General features: G+C 32.0%; 1 protein-coding gene and 1 pseudogene across 1 annotated transcript; both read right to left on the bottom strand.

Moving 5' to 3' along the window:
- LOC145755955 (MFS-type efflux pump MSMEG_3705-like) overlaps window positions 1-18,119 on the bottom strand; it is a 60,034-nt pseudogene extending 41,915 nt beyond the window's left edge.
- LOC145755238 (palmitoyltransferase ZDHHC3-like) lies at window positions 665-3,667 on the bottom strand. The gene is made up of 4 exons (XM_082571464.1): window positions 3,566-3,667; window positions 1,852-1,979; window positions 1,220-1,373; window positions 665-787 (listed from the first exon to the last, which is right to left on the bottom strand). The coding sequence occupies exons 1-4, from the start codon at window positions 3,665-3,667 to the stop codon at window positions 665-667; spliced, it is 507 nt and encodes a 168-aa protein (XP_082427590.1).
- Window positions 18,120-18,949: the final 830 nt, after the last annotated feature.

Below are 18,949 nucleotides of genomic sequence, written 5' to 3'. Positions count from 1 at the left end.
AAACCTAAAAATAAATCGTTCAAAAATAGGGTAGGCTACTACGTTATGAGAGTAGTGGGAATCGAACCCAGGTCCTCATGTAGTAAAGCCAAGTGTTCTGACTACTACACCGCACTGCCGGTCAAAAATATTTAAAAAATTTTCACCATTCCAAGAATGTTGGCGTCAGTCACATAATTTCCAACAGCAAATGCCAAACCATATCCAAAATAAATCCCAAAGTTGAAAAAACTTATCGCAAAAGCTCGAACTTTCTGTGAGAAAATGTCGGCCACCAAACTTAAGGTAAGAGGAGTAGAGGCCGACTCTCTGAGAAAAAAGTTTTAGGTTTTTAAGAGAATTTATTATACATACAAAACAAAAAAATATGATAATATTAAGGTTTGTTAAGACCCTATAGCATAAGAGCAGTGGGAATTGAACACAGAACCTCATGTAGTGATGCCAAGTGCTCTTACCACTACACCATGCTTCACCCACAAATTTAGTAATGACGCTAAGTGACGTTCTCGTTTGCTAATGACGTTTAAATAACGTGATTGTTAACTTAACGAGTTTTGTGCTGCTGCCCCTTGTCAAAAACTGCCCAACTTTAAAGGGGGGTAATGTTTGATTATAAGAAAAACGGTGTTTTTAACGTAATGTCAGTTAATTGTTACTCAACTTACCATGGACAATGGTGGTCCATTCTTCTGATACAACGGCGACATATTTTGTAGTGGTGAGCTCTCGGGGGTCGGTAACTTTCGCACCGCTGGCACACAGTCCAATCCTGGCTGCTGCTAGACTAAAATATTTTCCTCTTTAGTTTCAGTGACTTTAAATAAAGAATTATAGGCAGAGCTGAATCTAGCCATAAGGGCAACATGAACAAAAATAAATTAATTTAAACTAGGCATGATACAGTTTTAATGCAGAATTTTCTTTCAAATAATAAAAAACTTTTGTAATACTTAATTTTAGTGACGTCAATATTACAAAAAAACATAAAACGCATATGAACTTCTGATAAGCCAACACTTAATCAGCAGCTTAATTATTAAGAAATTATATTCTATAATATCCCAAACTACTAAAGTCAACTCGAGACCGGGTCACAGTAACAGTTGTTAATGTTTTGGCTGTAAAGTCGACTTTCCCACATCGAGGATAAAGATATATAAAATAATTAACGGTGAAGTTAATTTTATTGAATATTTTAAATTCGAAAAAATTTAACCTGATCTTTAGAGTTCATTCTGACATCAGAGAAATCGAGGCCTCTGATTGGTAGAGGAACAATGCCAGGATCAGAAAACACAGATCTACTATGGGCAAACAACAATGCTAAAACAACCATGTTGAACATTACAGCATGAAATGGGCCCCATAAACTAAAAAATTAATGTTTTTTTATTGTTACAGTGAATGGGACAACCTGTATAAACTTTATTTTTGAAATTTAAGTTGAACAACATTATTTTTTTGTTTATTTATTTATCCTCGATGTGGGAAGGTCGAATACGCGACCTAAACATAGAGTAACATTAGTTACCCCGACCCATTATCGAGTTGCCTGTGGCAGTTTGGGATATTATAGATTATAATTGTCCGATATTTATGCTACTGATTAAGTGCTGGCTCAGCAGAAGTTTATACCGTTTACAGCACTCACTTAAGAACGCTACAGCATGAGATCAGTTGAGATTGAACCCAGGACTTCTTGTAGTGAACATTGTACTTAAAATTAGTTTTTTCCTTTTACAATAAAAGTATTTACGTGATTCGAAAAATGACAAAAAAATTAAAACATAAATTATAATATTTATATTTAAAAAAAATCCAATTTATTAATAAGCAATACAAACCAACCTTCCAGATAGTGATGTCATAACAATGTGTTGTATGATCACATAATCAGCATAAATCACTAAAAAGTACGTGAAAATAACACAAAAAATACCACATGGGTCTTTATGGAACACCATTACATGAGTTTTCTGAAAAAATACAATTTTATTAAAAGTTTTACCTATTCAAGATCGCATTTTTTTGTATATATCTTTATCCTCAATGTGGTAAGGTCGAATGCGCGACTTAAACATAGAGTAACATCAGCTACTCCGACCCAGTCTCGAGTTGCCTGTGACAGTTTGGGATATTATAGATTATATTTGCCAGATAATTATCAGATTATGCTGCTGATTAAGTGCTGGCTCAACAGAAGTTCATACCGTTTATACCTCCTTACTAAACAGCTAAAGGGCGCTACAGCATGAGAGCAGTGAGGATTAAACCTAGGACTTCATGTTCTCTGCGCATATCGAGCATTAACATTTTTAAGACACCAATTAACAAGATTTTTTATTTAGTACTAAAATGAATGCGGAACAGACGGAATATACAAGGAAAGATAAGAGTAAGGTTATAAAAATTCCGCCCTTTCCGCATTCATAAACTTGGCGGACGACCCTTATAGAGCTCTGAGCTTTAAAGTGTTTATTTACTTTGCTACGTTAACAAATTTCTTTATTTCAGAATAAATTCTAAAAACTTGCAAAAAAATTATTAAAAATCGAGAATTTCGTTCACGGAAATAATTAACGGAAAGAAACGTGGAATCCCAGCGCTTCCAACTTTTTTAACATCATTAAAATAAAAAGTATCTGCTCATACTCTATTTAAAAAACGACTTTTTACCTAAATTTAGGTAGAGCTGGCATTTAGGAAAGATATATAACATATTTAAAGGAATGCCAGACACTTCGGCCAAAATTTTTTTTTCAAAACAGCGGGGATTTTGCATTTTAATTACCGCGAGAAATTTTATTTTCACGTAGATATATACAGTTTTTAGACAGTATTTGAAACAAAATAAGCAGTAAATTAATATTTTTTTTTAATAATAATATGCAAGAACATGTTATCTTTCTTTCGGTGTGTCAATTTTTTAATTTTACAAACTAAAACCTATAAAAAACTAATTTTGAAAGCGCGCGCTTTCAGGTGACGGAGGACAATGCATAATGATATCTCGTATTTTGCCAAATAGTGCCGCCTTTCTAAAGAATATTTGAAGAAAATAGAGCGTTAATTTTTTACACTGAAGATTATGCATAAATATGTTATCTTTCTTTTCCCGTGTCAATTTTTTAATTTTACAAACTAAAACTTATAAAAAACTAATTTTGAAAGCGCGCGCTTTTAGGTGACACAAGACGATATTTGAAGAAAATAGATCATTAATTAATCATTTTTTACACTGAGGAATGTGTAAAAATATGTTATTAGTTATTGCCCGTGTTAATGTATATAAATTTATATACTAAAACACAAAGAATAAAACGCTTAAAGAGTTCCCAGAAGATTTGTCCTGCAAAAAACAGCAATGAAATTCCCGTGTATAAAGTCAGCGTAAGACCATATTTTACCGATATTTAAAATAAAATTTTGCATAAAGTACAGTATATATAAAAGGGCCGAAGTGTCTGGTTACCTATTTAAAGCATGAGATTTTTTTTTCACCGATGTAGCTAATTGTTTGCTTGCTGGTCCGCAAATCAGTAGTAATCGTAACAGCACTTACTTTTTGTTCAACCTCGTCTTCTAATCCTTCCCACACCTCTGTTTTAAGAGCAGGTAGTATTGTGCGGGATGGTATTTTAAACCTGGCCTCTAGAACTTTCATAAGGTTTCTAAAACCTTCGTCATTTAAAACATTTCGTCAATGAAAATAGCTGCACATTTTTAGTATTATAACTTGTTTTGTTGCCTGCCACTTGAAATAACTAATTTGCATTTATTACACATTGCTTTACTTTAACTATCTTTGATTACAGTCTTTACCAAATATTAGACCTACGATTTGACATTGCAGTAACTGTTCACTTGAAAATAGGAAATTTAAATATTACTACTATAGACTTTGTTACATTATGTTTATTCACACATTTAATAAACCCAACTATTACAACCTTAACATTTTAGTACATTTACAGAACTTTATTTTTTGTAAGATTTAAATATAATAACACGGATTATTTGTTCAAAATTATACAATTAATTAGTTTACAAGTTTTAATATATTACATAACTAAAGAATTTTAATTAACAACTAGGAATTAAAATAATTAACCGAAAGAAATATGTGATTACTAGCAAGATAAAAGCTCCATGCGAAGATTGGGACTAGCATACCAGGTTTGTGGATACAATCGAACATAGCGAGCACTTATAGGTTGAGGAAAGTTGTTGAACTTGTAACCATTTCTATCTTCGTTACCAACAAAGACCTTTAAAAAGATTTAATATAATATTTAACGTAATAATATTCAGGTTTAAGATATTAATTATTTAAATTTTATAACTTTTTTAATCGCGCGTTGTTCATCGCTTTACATTTAACTTAAAGGGACTGCAACATGCAAAATTAAAATGTTTATAAAGGGCATTGTGACGTGTTTGCCAGCCCCTGATTACAATCTAAATGGCTTATTTCCTGCCCAAAAGTTACGGATTTTTGCTATTTTAAATAAAAAATTGTTACGACGATGCTTAAATTTAAGTTATCGACTTTATATTTAAGTTGTGCATAATTTAAGCTTAAGCATTCGTGTTGACACTGTTTTTAGGGAGCTAGAACAGCGTCCATAGCAACGTGATATAAATACGTTCCATGTCTTGCAAAAAACAGTTTTATGGACATAAATCACAACCACAAAATTAAATGTAGCCTGCACTTTAAAAAACTGTTTTTAATTAACACTAAGGCCAAAAAGAATGCTGTTTTTAAGTAAGTTAAGTACTAAAAGCTACTTCGTACGCTGGGACCAAAGTAGCTACGTTCGGCCTTAAGAAAACAGTAGATTATAACTTGCGTTAAATTATAAACTCACAACTTATTCACTACTTGAAAAAAACATAAAAACGTCTTTCAACAAGTAGTAAACCCCATTTGGGGATGAAAATGTAAGAGAAAATCAGCATTGGAAAATAAAAAAACTGAAATACAAAATCGGTAAAAAATTGTGATCCAGTTTAGCCTTAGAACCGGTAGAATTTAAAAAAACATCAATATTGCTATATTGGACATGTTTTAATAAAAAAACGTTTGTTCAGTCAAACAACGACTGAAGACCGAGTACAAACATAAGAAAAACCCACATAATTATTTTCACACCGGTTCGCGGGATTTTTACAATGTCAATTTTTAAAATTACAAAACTTTTCTTTTAGATTAATAAAAAATTTAAAACTGTCGCAGACCCTTTATTGTTAAAAACAACGAATAATTAAGTTTTGTAACAAGCTATGACATCACAAAACAATTAGAATGGGGATTGTTTAAACAATGGTTTGCTTGGTTATTATTATCTAGATTGTAAACAACACACAACTTTTAAAAACAAGTTTTGGTGATTTTAATTGAAATATTTTTAATAAAATAAACTTTTTAAATTAATTAACACCAATTAATTAAAAACTGTTTCTAAACTTTAATAAGTTAAACAAAATAAATTGTCGTTTTAAATTTAAGCTTACCAGATCATTTCCATTATTTTGGATGAACTGCATATCTGATGTACTGGACCCATAAGATATCTTAAAGCTGGTGACCCAATGAGAATGTTGGTAATCTCCTTGTGTCACAACTCCTGTCACTCGAGTTGATGTCTTGAGGTCAATTTGGATCCATTCCCCAACCCTGGCTATTAATTAAAACAATGTTAATGTTTATTTTCCACTAATTACAAAAGTTGTGAAACTTTATTATAAGATAGAAAATAATTCCAACAACTCACCTTGTTTAGGCCTCCAACCATAGGTATGAGCATCCAACCTTGCTGTATGTGGTAATAAGTAGTTGCTATGAGAAGAACTAGCTGTGATGTCACTATGCGTTATTCTTCTATCTTTTAACCCAAGTCCACATACACTAACTATAAATATTTAGGTTTATTTAGGATTAATCTTATAAGTTAGCATGATTTATATTTAAATTGTAAAATTAAATATTACAAAATGTTTATAAATTGTTATATTGTCTGCTTACTGTTAGAACCTCGTAACTCAAAATTTGACAACAAATATAAATTTAGCGGAATTTAAAAAATGATTTAGTTTGTAATTAAAAATATCTTTTTATTAATTTATCATTTGATTTTTAAACTTTAAATAACCTTGTATTTTAAGTAAAAAGATCGAGTGGTTAAAGTTTTGTTAACATACAAATGTTGTTAAATTAAAACTAAAATAATAACTAAATATCGGGTGTTAATATAATAATGTAGGAAAAGCACTTAGCATCGCTATCAGTTACGCAGCAAAGGTTTTCTAAAATGAAGGAATCGGAAAATGAAGGAACTGGAAAATGAAAGAACGGAAAATGAAAGGACCGTAGAATGAAAGAACGGAAAATGAAGAAACAGGAAAATGAAGGAACCGGAAAATGAAGAAACCGGAAAATGAAGGAACCGGAAAATGAAGGAACGGAAAATGAAGGGACCGGCGAATGAAAAAACAGAAAATGAAGGAACCGGAAAATAAAGGAACCGGAGAATGAAGAAACGGAAAATGAAGAAACCGGAAAATGAAGGAACCGGAAAAGGAAGGAACCGGAAAATGAAGGGACCGGAGAATGAAAAAACAGAAAATGAAGGAACCGGAAAATAAAGGAACCGGAGAATGAAGGAACCGGAAAATGAAGGAACGGAAAATGAAGGGACCGGAGAATGAAAAAACAAAAAATGAAGGAACCGGAAAATAAAGGAACCGGAGAATGAAGGAACGGAAAATGAAGAAACCGGAAAATGAAGGAACCGGAGAATGAAAGAACGGAAAATGAAGAAACCGAAGAATGAAAGAAAGTGAACAAAGGAGAGGCGGAATCCTAAAAAATAAAAAATTCCGCGTCCCCAAAAAAAGAATACGTAAGAACCCCTTCTCAGGCAAAATAATAACTTTCGTTCTGTGAACCCAAATAACTGTGCAAACTCGCTGCCATCCTATGCGGTTAAAAGCCGTACAAATTTATTAACAATAAGAGAATTACAGAGAAACAATATTTATATGTATTGGTTATAGAAAAGGGTATGAAAACTAAGAAATACCCTTTTATTCAAGGACATATCTAATTACCCTTAAGGTAATTAGAATAACCAAATATATTTCGTCATTATATTGAGATAGTTAAACATTTTATAGACGCTATCTATGTACATATCAACGCCCCAATTTTGGATTTAGGTTATATCTCGATAACATTTCCTGTTGTTGTTTAGTTTTTACTATATAGTAAAAACCTTTAAAAAACATTATCAATAGTGACATAGTTTTTCTATGTATGCGTCAGATTTTGCTGAATATATTTTTTCTTGAATCTTGTGATAATTAATTAATTTGATATAGAATTACCATCCATTTTAATGACAGTGAAACGTACATCCATGTAATGTAGTTTTGTATTATTTAACCCAGTATATTATTTATTTTCGCATCGCAGAATAATTTAGTTTGTGTCTATTATGTACCATTTGATTAAGGTGTCGCTTTACGTGGAAGGCGAAGTTGTGAGTGTGTTGTATTTTTAATAATTGTGATTGTGGAGAAAGGAGTTAGTGTATTTTATATGATAATGATGTTAGTTTAGAAATGATTTAGCGTAATGTAATATTGTAATATTATCGCCCCCATTTTTGTATATATATTGTTACCAATAAAGTATGTTAACCAGAATTGTATTTGAATAAGGTTTTACCTAGGAATATATTTAAGTATTTTAATACATTACTGGACCTTTCTGTCACCTTAACCCAATTCCCTACAATAACTAAATATCTATGATAAAATTAATTTTACAGGTAAGTTTTAGCACTTTAAAAATGCCACTGTATTAAGTATACTTGTTTATATAAGGAACAATGTTAATAAACCATACAAAATATACTTGCAAGGTTTAAAACGTTAATTAATTGTCTTAAAATTGTTTTTATTTTGGTTTTGAGGTTCTTCCAGTAAGCCGATGATATTATCATTATTCAACAAATGTAAAGTAACCAAAATACCTGCTTTATCAGGAAAAAATCTTTGAAACATTGCAGCGATTTCTTCATGACATGAACATTCTCCAGTAGCCCCAACTGACCCAATTTCACCCTTAGGACCTATGGGGCCAATTTCACCCCTGAAACCTTGCTCACCCCTGGCACCAGGACCCCCAATTGCCCCAATTTCACCCCTAAAACCTTTTTCACCTTTCTCCCCAGCTGGGCCAAGCTTTCCTGGTCTACCTTGTTTAGTTTCAGAAGGTTCATGAGCAGATGCAGTGGGACATGCACTAAAACAAACTTGGTTGTTATGGGATGCAGCTAAGCATAACCAGAAGCACAAAAACATAAATATTTTCAAACTCATTTCGGCAAGTTTTAAGTTACAATTGTTTTATTCTAAACTCATTTAACAAGCTAGTTATAATTTTGTTATTAATATTTATCGCAAATAATTGAAACACTATGACGTAACAATGATAGAAAATACTTTTTCGAATTGTTATCTATTAAGATTTGAAGCGGCAGTAACTTAAACTGTTTGAGTGTTAGTCTCTGACTGTTTGAATGGAAATGTAAAGTCGCCTCATTTTTCTCTAATATATAGACTTACAGTCAGAAGCTTTACGTTATCTACTTATGATAATTCTCAATTAACTTAATAACCAAACAACGTTAATATTTGTAAACTTAAACAATTTTATCTAGTAACGCATTCAAATATCTTTTGAAACGGTAATTTAATTGTGATGTCATAATCTACTAAAGTGACGACAAAGCCCGCTATAGTTAAATTGTGATGTCATAATCTACTAAAGTGACGACAAAGCACGCTATAGTTAAATTGTGATGTCATAATCTACTAAAGTGACGACAAAGCACGCTATAGTTAAATTGTGATGTCATAATCTACTAAAGTGACGACAAAGCTCGCTACCGGAGCCGCAAAGCGAGTCAGCTATTGTGCCATGCAACGAGGTTTCCCATAACAGCGTTAAAAATGTGAAAGGTTTCAAGATTGTGCCAGTTAAAGTGTGGGGCAACAATCAAAGTAATTTTGTGAAAACCCTTTTCTAGATGACGGTTCAGATACAAGTATTTGTACTGCAAGCCTTGCAAAGAAATTGGGAGGAGACAAAGTAACGAGCTATTGTGGCATGCAACGAGTTTTAAAATTACGTTTTCGAGATAAAAATCTTTAAAAAAAGAAATATTTAAAAAATTAACATATATATTTATCTTAACAACCGGGTAAAACTTTTTTACCTATTATACTTTTCGCCAAATTTTATTTTAAATATCGGTAAAATATGTTCTTGCGTTAAAAGTATACGCGGGCTTAACGCTGCAGGCTCCCCGTAGTTTAATAAAAAATTTTGCAGACCGAAAGCTATTAGTCGTAAAATTTTGCAGGCCGAAAGCTATTAGTCGTAAAATTTTGCAGGCCGAAAGCTATTAGTCGTAAAATTTTGCAGGCCGAAAGCTATTAGTCGTAAAATTTTGCAGACCGAAAGCTATTAGTCGTAAAATTTTGCAGGCCGAAAGCTATTAGTCGTAAAATTTTGCAGGCCGAAAGCTATTAGTCGTAAAATTTTGCAGGCCAGAGGCACCCGTCTTTAATCCGTTTATAAAAAGGTTTTTGAAACAAAAATCTTCAAAAAAAAATAATATTCTAAAAACTAACATATGTCATTAACGTAACAACCAATAAAAACTTTTATATATACTGTACTTTATGCAAAATTTTTATTTTAAATATCGGTAAAATATGGTCTTACGCTGACTTTATTCATGGGAATTTCATTGCCGACTCCCCGCCGTTTTTTGCAGGACAAATCTTCTGGCAACTCTTTAAACGTTTCATTCTTTGTGTTTTAATATATAAATTGATATACATTAACACGGGCAATAACTAATAACATATTTATGCACATTCTCCAGTGTAAAAAATGATAAATTAATGCTTTTTCTTCAAATATTGTTTAGAAATACGGCCTATTTCGCAAAATACGTGATATCATAAGGCATCATCTTGTACGACCCTGAGCCCCACTGTTTAAAAATAAGTTTTGTTTATAAATTCTGGTATTTTTTCGTAAAGTTATTCTATATATACCTTAAACACTTTAGCCTAGCAATCAAAATGCGATCCCAGCAAAAGAACACTCGTTTATAAATGCTGGTTTGAAACAGGTAGAAAAAGGCAATCTTTAAATTTAGAAGAACTTAGTCACAAGTTTTTTTTGAATATATCTTTATCCTCGATGTGGAAGGTCGATTGCGCGAACTAAACATAAAGTTACCCAGTTTCGAGTTGCATTTAGCAGTTTAGGATATTGTAGATTATAATTGCCCGGTGATTATGCTGCTGATTAAGTGCTGACTCAGCAGGAGTTTATACCGTTTATAGCATTTTACTCGAGGGCGCTACAGTATAAGAGCAGTGGGGATTGCACCCACGACATCATGGTGGTGCAGCAAGTGTTCTTACCACTACACCACGCTGGCAAATGTTTAATAATTAACAATAATTATTCTTTTTTAAATTAATTAAAAACCAAAAAAAAACATTTAAAAAATTGTCCTGTTGCTAGGACATCGAACAAAAATTAAAAGCAACAAAATGTAAAAAATTTAAAAACCAAACCAACTTTTAAACAACGAAATTTTAAGTTAATTTTATTACATTTTAAAGCAGTAAGTTATCCCATACCAAACAACTTGGTAGTTTACTTTAAACTTAGTATTTTCAACATGGTGGTGTCAGCTAAATATGACGCAAAACCTGATGACGAATATTTATTTAAATTGTAAGCGAATATGCTATAAGGTTGTTGAACTTGGTTAATCATTTATAATATCGATAAATAAAACTCGTTGGTATCAGCTAGGACAAATATTGATGGCTGCATAACAGGAAGTTCTTTATAAAACTTGATGTTTTTATAAGGTCAATATCATCTGTGATTACAAAAATTCTGCAAAATATTTGCGCAATGTTTTCGAAATTCTCAGTAAATTTGTGTTTACTGAATTGCAACATTTTGCAGACCTTGAACTAAAGTCAATATAATAAACATGTCAATCACTTGAAACTTTGGTTTAAAATTGTGTAAAACTTAAGGGAATATTGCTAACAAATTTCCATTAAATTAGATGACAGTTTCATAAAATTAAAGCAATTAAATATCTATAACTATTTGTTTTACATGTTTATAATTATTTAACAACCAATTACTAATTTTTAGGCCTTACAGTTACCCAGTCTCGAGTTGCATTTAGCAGTTTGGAATAATATAGAGATTATAATTGCCCGGTAATTATGCTGCTGATTAAGTGCTGACTCAGCAGGAGTTTATACCGTTTATAGCACTTTACTCGAGGGCGCTACAGTATAAGAGCAGTGGGGATTGAACCCACGACATCATGGTGGTGCAGCAAGTGTTCTTACCACTACACCACGCTGGCAAATGTTTAATAATTAACAATAATTATTCTTTTTTAAATTAATTAAAAACCAAAAAAAAAACATTTAAAAAAATTGTCCTGTTGCTAGGACATCGAACAAAAATTAAAAGCAACAAAATGTAAAAAATTTAAAAACCAAACCAACTTTTAAACAACGAAACTTTAAGTTAATTTTATTACATTTTAAAGCAGTAAGTTATCCCATACCAAACAACTTGGTAGTTTACTTTAAACTTAGTATTTTCAACATGGTGGTGTCAGCTAAATATGACGCAAAACCTGATGACGAATATTTATTTAAATTGTAAGCGAATATGCTATAAGGTTGTTGAACTTGGTTAATCATTTATAATATCGATAAATAAAACTCGTTGGTATCAGCTAGGAAAAATATTGATGGCTGCATAACAGGAAGTTCTTTATAAAACTTGATGTTTTTATAAGGTCAATATCATCTGTGATTACAAAAATTCTGCAAAATATTTGCGCAATGTTTTCGAAATTCTCAGTAAATTTGTGTTTACTGAATTGCAACATTTTGCAGACCTTGAACTAAAGTCAATATAATAAACATGTCAATCACTTGAAACTTTGGTTTAAAATTGTGTAAAACTTAAGGGAATATTGCTAACAAATTTCCATTAAATTAGATGACAGTTTCATAAAATTAAAGCAATTAAATATCTATAACTATTTGTTTTACATGTTTATAATTATTTAACAACCAATTACTAATTTTTAGGCCTTACAGTTACCCAGTCTCGAGTTGCATTTAGCAGTTTGGAATAATATAGAGATTATAATTGCCCGGTAATTATGCTGCTGATTAAGTGCTGACTCAGCAGGAGTTTATACCGTTTATAGCACTTTACTCGAGGGCGCTACAGTATAAGAGCAGTGGGGATTGAACCCACGACATCATGGTGGTGCAGCAAGTGTTCTTACCACTACACCACGCTGGCAAATGTTTAATAATTAACAATAATTATTCTTTTTTAAATTAATTAAAAACCAAAAAAAAAACATTTAAAAAAATTGTCCTGTTGCTAGGACATCGAACAAAAATTAAAAGCAACAAAATGTAAAAAATTTAAAAACCAAACCAACTTTTAAACAACAAAATTTTCAAATTAATTTTATTACATTTTAAAGCAGTAATTTATCCCATACCAAACAACTTGGTAGTTTACATTAAACTGATTAAGTATTTTCAACATGGTGGTGTCAGCTAAATATGACGCAAAACCTGACTAAATATGAGGCAAAACCTGATGAGGAAGTTCTTTATAAAACTTGATGTTTTTATAAGGTCGATATCAGCTGTGATTACAAAAGTTCTGCAAAATATTTGCGCAATTCTCAGTAAATTTGTGTTCACTGAATTGCAACATTTTGAAGACCTTGAACTAAAGTCATTATAATAAACATGTTGTTTACATGTTTATAATTATTTACTAACTTTAAGGCTTTACACGAATGCTACAAAATGCCAGCAGTGGGAATCAAACCCAGAATCTCAGGTCTTACACGAATGCTACAACATGCCAGCAGTGGGAATCAAACCCAGCCTTTTCAACCAAAAATCAATTTATAGAAATCATGTCTTTAACATTTAAATATTTTAATAATTGTAAAAGCATAGTTGCATAAAAACAAAAAAACTTTCTACAGTATTTTAATAATTAGTAATGTGCCGATCGCCGTTTTTTTTCGGATCAGATCACGATCTGACCGAACAATCGGTAACTTTATCGTCACTCAATACAAAAAAATTGACCCTGTATGTTAAACACTTCTACTTATTCACACGTTTAAATATTTAACCGTAATATTCAGTATCATTTACAAGAACTAAAAACAATTTTACTAGCGCGGAAATAAAGCGCTGTAAAAGTTTATGGAAATCTATGTGGTTAAGGCATGTGCGTGTTTATTTGTGACGTAAAATTAAATGTGACGTAATTACCGATCTGCCGATTTTGGACCTTGATCGGGTGATCGCAAATACCTTCAAAAATCGACGATTTACGATCACCATTTTGATCGGCACATCACTATTAATAATTTGCATTTTGGAAAAATAATCTGAAAAAATAGATGAAATCAATTTTATAGTTGTTTTAAATTTTAAAAGAAGTAACAAAAACAAAATATATTTCAGAAATATAAAACAATAATAATTTCTCATAAAATATGGAGTAATTATAAAGTAAGGGAATACAAAATCTTAAAAGTAAAACTGTAAAATTAACATTATTTAAATTTCTGTTTAGTTGATATAAATTAGAAAATAAAAACAGCAAGAATGGCAACAAATAATTTAGGAACTAAAATAACTCACTAGTATAATATTAAAAATAACTTTAAATAAATTTTGGCAAAAAAATTATAAAAAAAATTTCACTAATAAATATTTAATAAAATTAAAATATTGTCATGATAAAATTTTTTAAATTTATAAAAGTTTAACATAATTCAAAAATTTTATTTTCAATTTAAAGTTTCGTTTTATTAACTATCGCTTCACTTTCTTCACAATTATTCGCTTTAATGCTCATGTGCGGTGAACCACGCAGAAGAGAAATTTGAGTCAACAAAAAGAAAAAAGAACCTGAAATTCGAAAAAAGTTTTCGTAAAAACTAAAAAAATAAATTAAACCAGGTTTAAAAATCAAACTATATAAACCAATAAAATATTATTTAAAAAACTTGGCTTTGCTGCATGAGGTCGTGGGTTCGATTCCAACTGCTCTCAAGCTGTAGCGTTTTTGAGTAAGGTGCTATAAACTTCTGCTAAGCCAGCACTTAATCAGTAGCATAATTATCGGGCAATTATAATCTATAATATCCCAAACTGGCACAGGCAACTCGAGACTGGGTCAGGGTAACAAATATACCTCCATGTTTAGGTCATAAAGTTGACCTTCCCACATCGAGGATAAACAATTATCAGAAAAAAAAACTTACTAGCCAAGTAAAATCCTGGGTAAACGATGTACAGTGCTTCCCTGAAACCTAAAACTTTGATCATAGGTGGTACTATAAGAGGGGCATTCCCTCCGATATTATTGATCACAAAAATAAACATAGCGATCGCTGTCGCGCGTGACTGGGCAGGAAAGAACTCAACCAAAACAGTGAACAAAACTCCGAACCACATTTCCGCTGTGTTTTAAATAAAATTTGATTACAATAAAGTCATCGAAACTGGGTCGGGGTAACTGTTGTTACTCTTAAAAAATATCTACAAAATTTGTGTTATATTAATAATACTGCCAATTTACACATAATGGGACATTTATATTAACCCCCTTATACCCTATCCCTTCTCTGAAAATAAAACTGTTTTTTGTACTTATTTATTCTCGATGTGGGAAGGTCGAATGCACAACCTAAACATATAGTAACGTCAGTTACCCCGACCCAGTCTCAAGTTGGCAAAACTTATGTAGTAAAGACAAGGGTTTTGACCACTACACCATGCTGCCAACCTTCAATTTATGTTAAAATTTTCAGATAATGCCATTTTCGAAAACTATTTTAGAAAAATGTCCATTCAATAAAATCGATTTTTAATAATATGATCAAAATAAAGATTACCGTATTTAGAAGCGAGTAAATCAGACAAAATTCCACCAGTGATTATCCCAATCGTTCCACCAACGATGGAAGTTAAACTCATCCACAACCCCACCTCTGTGCCGGGGTAATATTGATCAAAATATAACTGACTGTTGTAAGACCAACAAAAACTTGCTGAAAATATTAAAATTTGATTTAGATTTTGTTATCCTCGATGTGGGAAGGTCGACTTCATGACCTGAACATAGATGAATATTTGTTACCCCGACCCAGTCTCGCGTTGCCTGTGGTAGTTTAAGAGCAGAAGGGATCGAACCAAAGACCTCATGTAGTAAAGCCAAGTGATCCCACCACTACAGTATGTAGGGTGAGGTTTGAAGCTTGATTCCCAGTACCGGCATGTTGAAGCACCGACTAAGGATTTTATTCATAAATATAAAAACTCACCAGAATGTCTGAATGAAGCCCCAACCAGTAACAATAAGATAGTTGGAGATTTGATAAATAATTTGAAAGCTGTCAAAATTGATTTCAACACCGACTGCTTTTCTAAACAATAAAATTTATAGCCAGGTTTATAAATAGCTTAGTTAAAAATATAGTTTGCAAAATAGGCCAAATAACTTTTAAACATTTCTCCAAAATAAAGAGAAATTTTACGACAGACTTAAAAAATACAATTTTTATAATGAAAATGGCAGGATGGTGTAGTGGTAAGAACAGTTGCTACACCACACATAAGGTCGTGAGTTCAATCCCCACTGCTCTCATGCTGTAGCACCCTTAAGTAAGGTGTTATAAACGGTGTGAACACCTGCTGAGCCAACACTTAATCAGCAGATTAATTATCGGACAAATATATTGAATAATATCCCAAACTGCCAAAGTCAACTCTATGTTTAGGTCATGAGATCGACCTTCTCACCTCGAGGATAAAGAATTACAGAAAACGGGTTCATTTATTAAACATTTTATCAAAAGTATTAAATACCAAAGCCTGTCTCATATTTGTTATTCTCTTCAGCTTGTTCTATAATTTTACGTTCTGGTTCTTTGACAGAGAAATATAAAATAATCGCCATAATTATGCCTGGAGCTCCAGCTATAAAGTAACACCAACGCCAGCTCTAAGAAAAAATTGGTTAAAAATTAATTTAAATTAATTTTGTTTTTTTAGAGGTTGATTTGATAGAAAAACCTAAAAATAAATTGTTCAAAAAAAGGGTAGGCTACTACGTTATAAGAGAAGTGGGAATCGAACCCAGGTCCTCATGTAGTAAAGCCAAGTGTTCTGACTACTACACCGCACTGCCGGTCAAAAATATTTTCACCATTCCAAGAATGTTGGCGTCAGTCACATAATTTCCAACAGCAAATGCCAAACCATATCCAAAATAAATCCCAAAGTTGAAAAAACTCATCGCAAAAGCTCAAACTTTCTGTGAGAAAATGTCGGCCACCAAACTTGAGGTAAGAGGAGTACAGGCCGATCTCTGAGAAAAAAGTTTTAGGTTTTTAAGAGAATTTATTATACATACAAAACAAAAAAATATGATATTATTAAGGTTTGTTAAGACCCTATAGCATAAGAGCAGTGGGAATTGAACACAGGACCTCATGTAGTGATGCCAAGTGCTCTTACCACTACACCATGCTTCACCCACAAATTAAGTTAAAAATATTAACTGGTACAAAAAATTTTTTTTTTTTTTGAAAAATTTTTTTTTACTGAAACAAACTTTAAACTCACCCTGCCCCGAAGCCAACTCTCAGCAAAGCTAACAACCAATAAGTGTCGGCAAATCCAGTGGTAAAAGTCATTACTGAGTAAAAGAAAACACTTGCAGATAATATCTGGATTCTAAACCATAAAATAAAAAGAGTTTTATAAAAGTTAATTAAAAATTTAAATAATTAAAAAGCAAAATAAATAAAAAAAAAGTTTTAAGAGATTTTAGGTTTGCATAGAAAATGGAGTTACTGACATTTTACCAAAAACTATATGCCCAAAACCACCATTTTACTAACAATAGCACATTTTCTATTAACTCTTTTTTACTCAATGAAAAATTCTCTTTAATTTCTAAAAAAAAATTTAGCAGCATAATTATCGGGCAATTAAAATCTATAATATCTCAAACTGTTGAAGGCAACTTGAGACTGGGTCGGAGTAAATGATGTTACTCTATGTTTATGTCGTGAAGTTGACCTTTCCACATTGAGGATAAATTAATAAAAAAAATAGTCGGTAATCAACCTGTTATATTTATCGCCAACAATTCCCATTACAACTCCCATAACAGTAAAAATGGCAATAAACATTGGACCAGCAAGAACTTGGTATTCTATTCCCTGGCCTGAGTAATTCCATTCACAATATATCGTTCCATTCAATCCCATGAGATTACATCTAAAAATTAAGATTATTAATAATTTACTTTGTTAGTTAGCATGTTGTAACATCCTTGAGTAAGACCTGAGATCCTGGGTTTGATTCCCGCTGCTGGCATAATGTAGCATCATTAGGTAAGACCTGAGATTCTGGGTTTGATTCCCACTGCTGGCATGTTGTAGCATCCTTAAGTAAGACATGAGATCCTGGGTTTGATTCCTACTACTAGCATGTTGTAGCATTCTTGAGTAAGACCTGCAATCCTGGGTTTGATTCCCACTGCTGGCATGTTGTAGCATCCTTAAGTAAGACCTGAGATGCTGGATTTGATTTCCACTGCTGGCATGTTGTAGCATCCTTAAGTAAGACCTGGGGTTCTTGAATTGATTCCCAATAAAATAATATTAGCATGCAAAATTAACAACTACTCACTGTGTTGAATTCTTCACATCTCTGCATTTTGTGTTTGACAGTTTTTCAACATTTATGTCCAAGGTCAAACAAGCCATGTCTCCAAAATGAACGTCCTGTGCCATTTCCTTTGAGGTGACACCGATCATAAAATGACCCAACTCCCCAAACCCATAACACAACATTAGGATTGTTATACAATACCAATGATACATGGGCTCCCCTTTAAATGTTTTAACCATTTTGAAATTGTTTTCCTGATGTTAAAGTAAACTGAATTTAAATTCTGTTAAAATATATTTTTACATTTATTAATTAGTGATGCGGAAAGGTCGACTTGACGACTTAAAAAAAAAGTTTATTCGGCCTTACTTAAGAGCGTTACAGCATGAAAGCCCAGTCTGGAAAGTAGGGCAGTTTTCGACAAGATCTCGTGCGTGCAAGCGTAAAAAAATGCGTGACCGCGTGTGCTCGCGTACCAAAATTTCCGGTTTAGGCGTGTACGCGTGATATGTTAGCGTTTTTAGACGTCAGTACTGCGCGTACACATTTTTTTAAGACACCAGGCGAGCAAAAAGCTAATTCCAGGCGTGCATATTTATTAATAAAAAAAATATTGTACGTGCACGCTGCCCTACTTTCCAGACTGGATGGAAGCAATGAGAATCGAACCCAGGACCTCATGTAGTGAAGCCAAGTGTTCTGACCACTACACCATGCTGCCATTATTAAAGTAGATATAATTTTAAAACTTAATACATAAAAATTGTTTGTTATTCGTTTAAATATTAATAAAATAATAAAAACATTATTTAGCAAAAAAGATTTAATTTATGCCTAAAATTTACTTAAAATTTTGTCCAGAATATATCAGCTAACGCAAACAATTTTGGCAAATATTACCAGACCATAACTTTTCTGATTTTTTTAACTTAAATATATCTTAACATTTCTTTGTTTTTACTTTATAATTTGCTCGATTAATCTAAAAACATCTGTTTTTGGTCTGTTTACAAAATCACATTTCCTCAACGCGATGTCAACAAAAAGTTGAAGTAGTTACTCATATGCG

The sequence above is a fragment of the Corella eumyota genome, chromosome 6 (assembly GCF_963082875.1).
Source record: "Corella eumyota chromosome 6, kaCorEumy4.1, whole genome shotgun sequence".
Classification (NCBI taxonomy): Eukaryota; Metazoa; Chordata; class Ascidiacea; order Phlebobranchia; family Corellidae; genus Corella; species Corella eumyota.
Note: the sequence above shows the minus strand (reverse complement) of the source record. Positions and strands in the feature narration are given on the sequence as shown.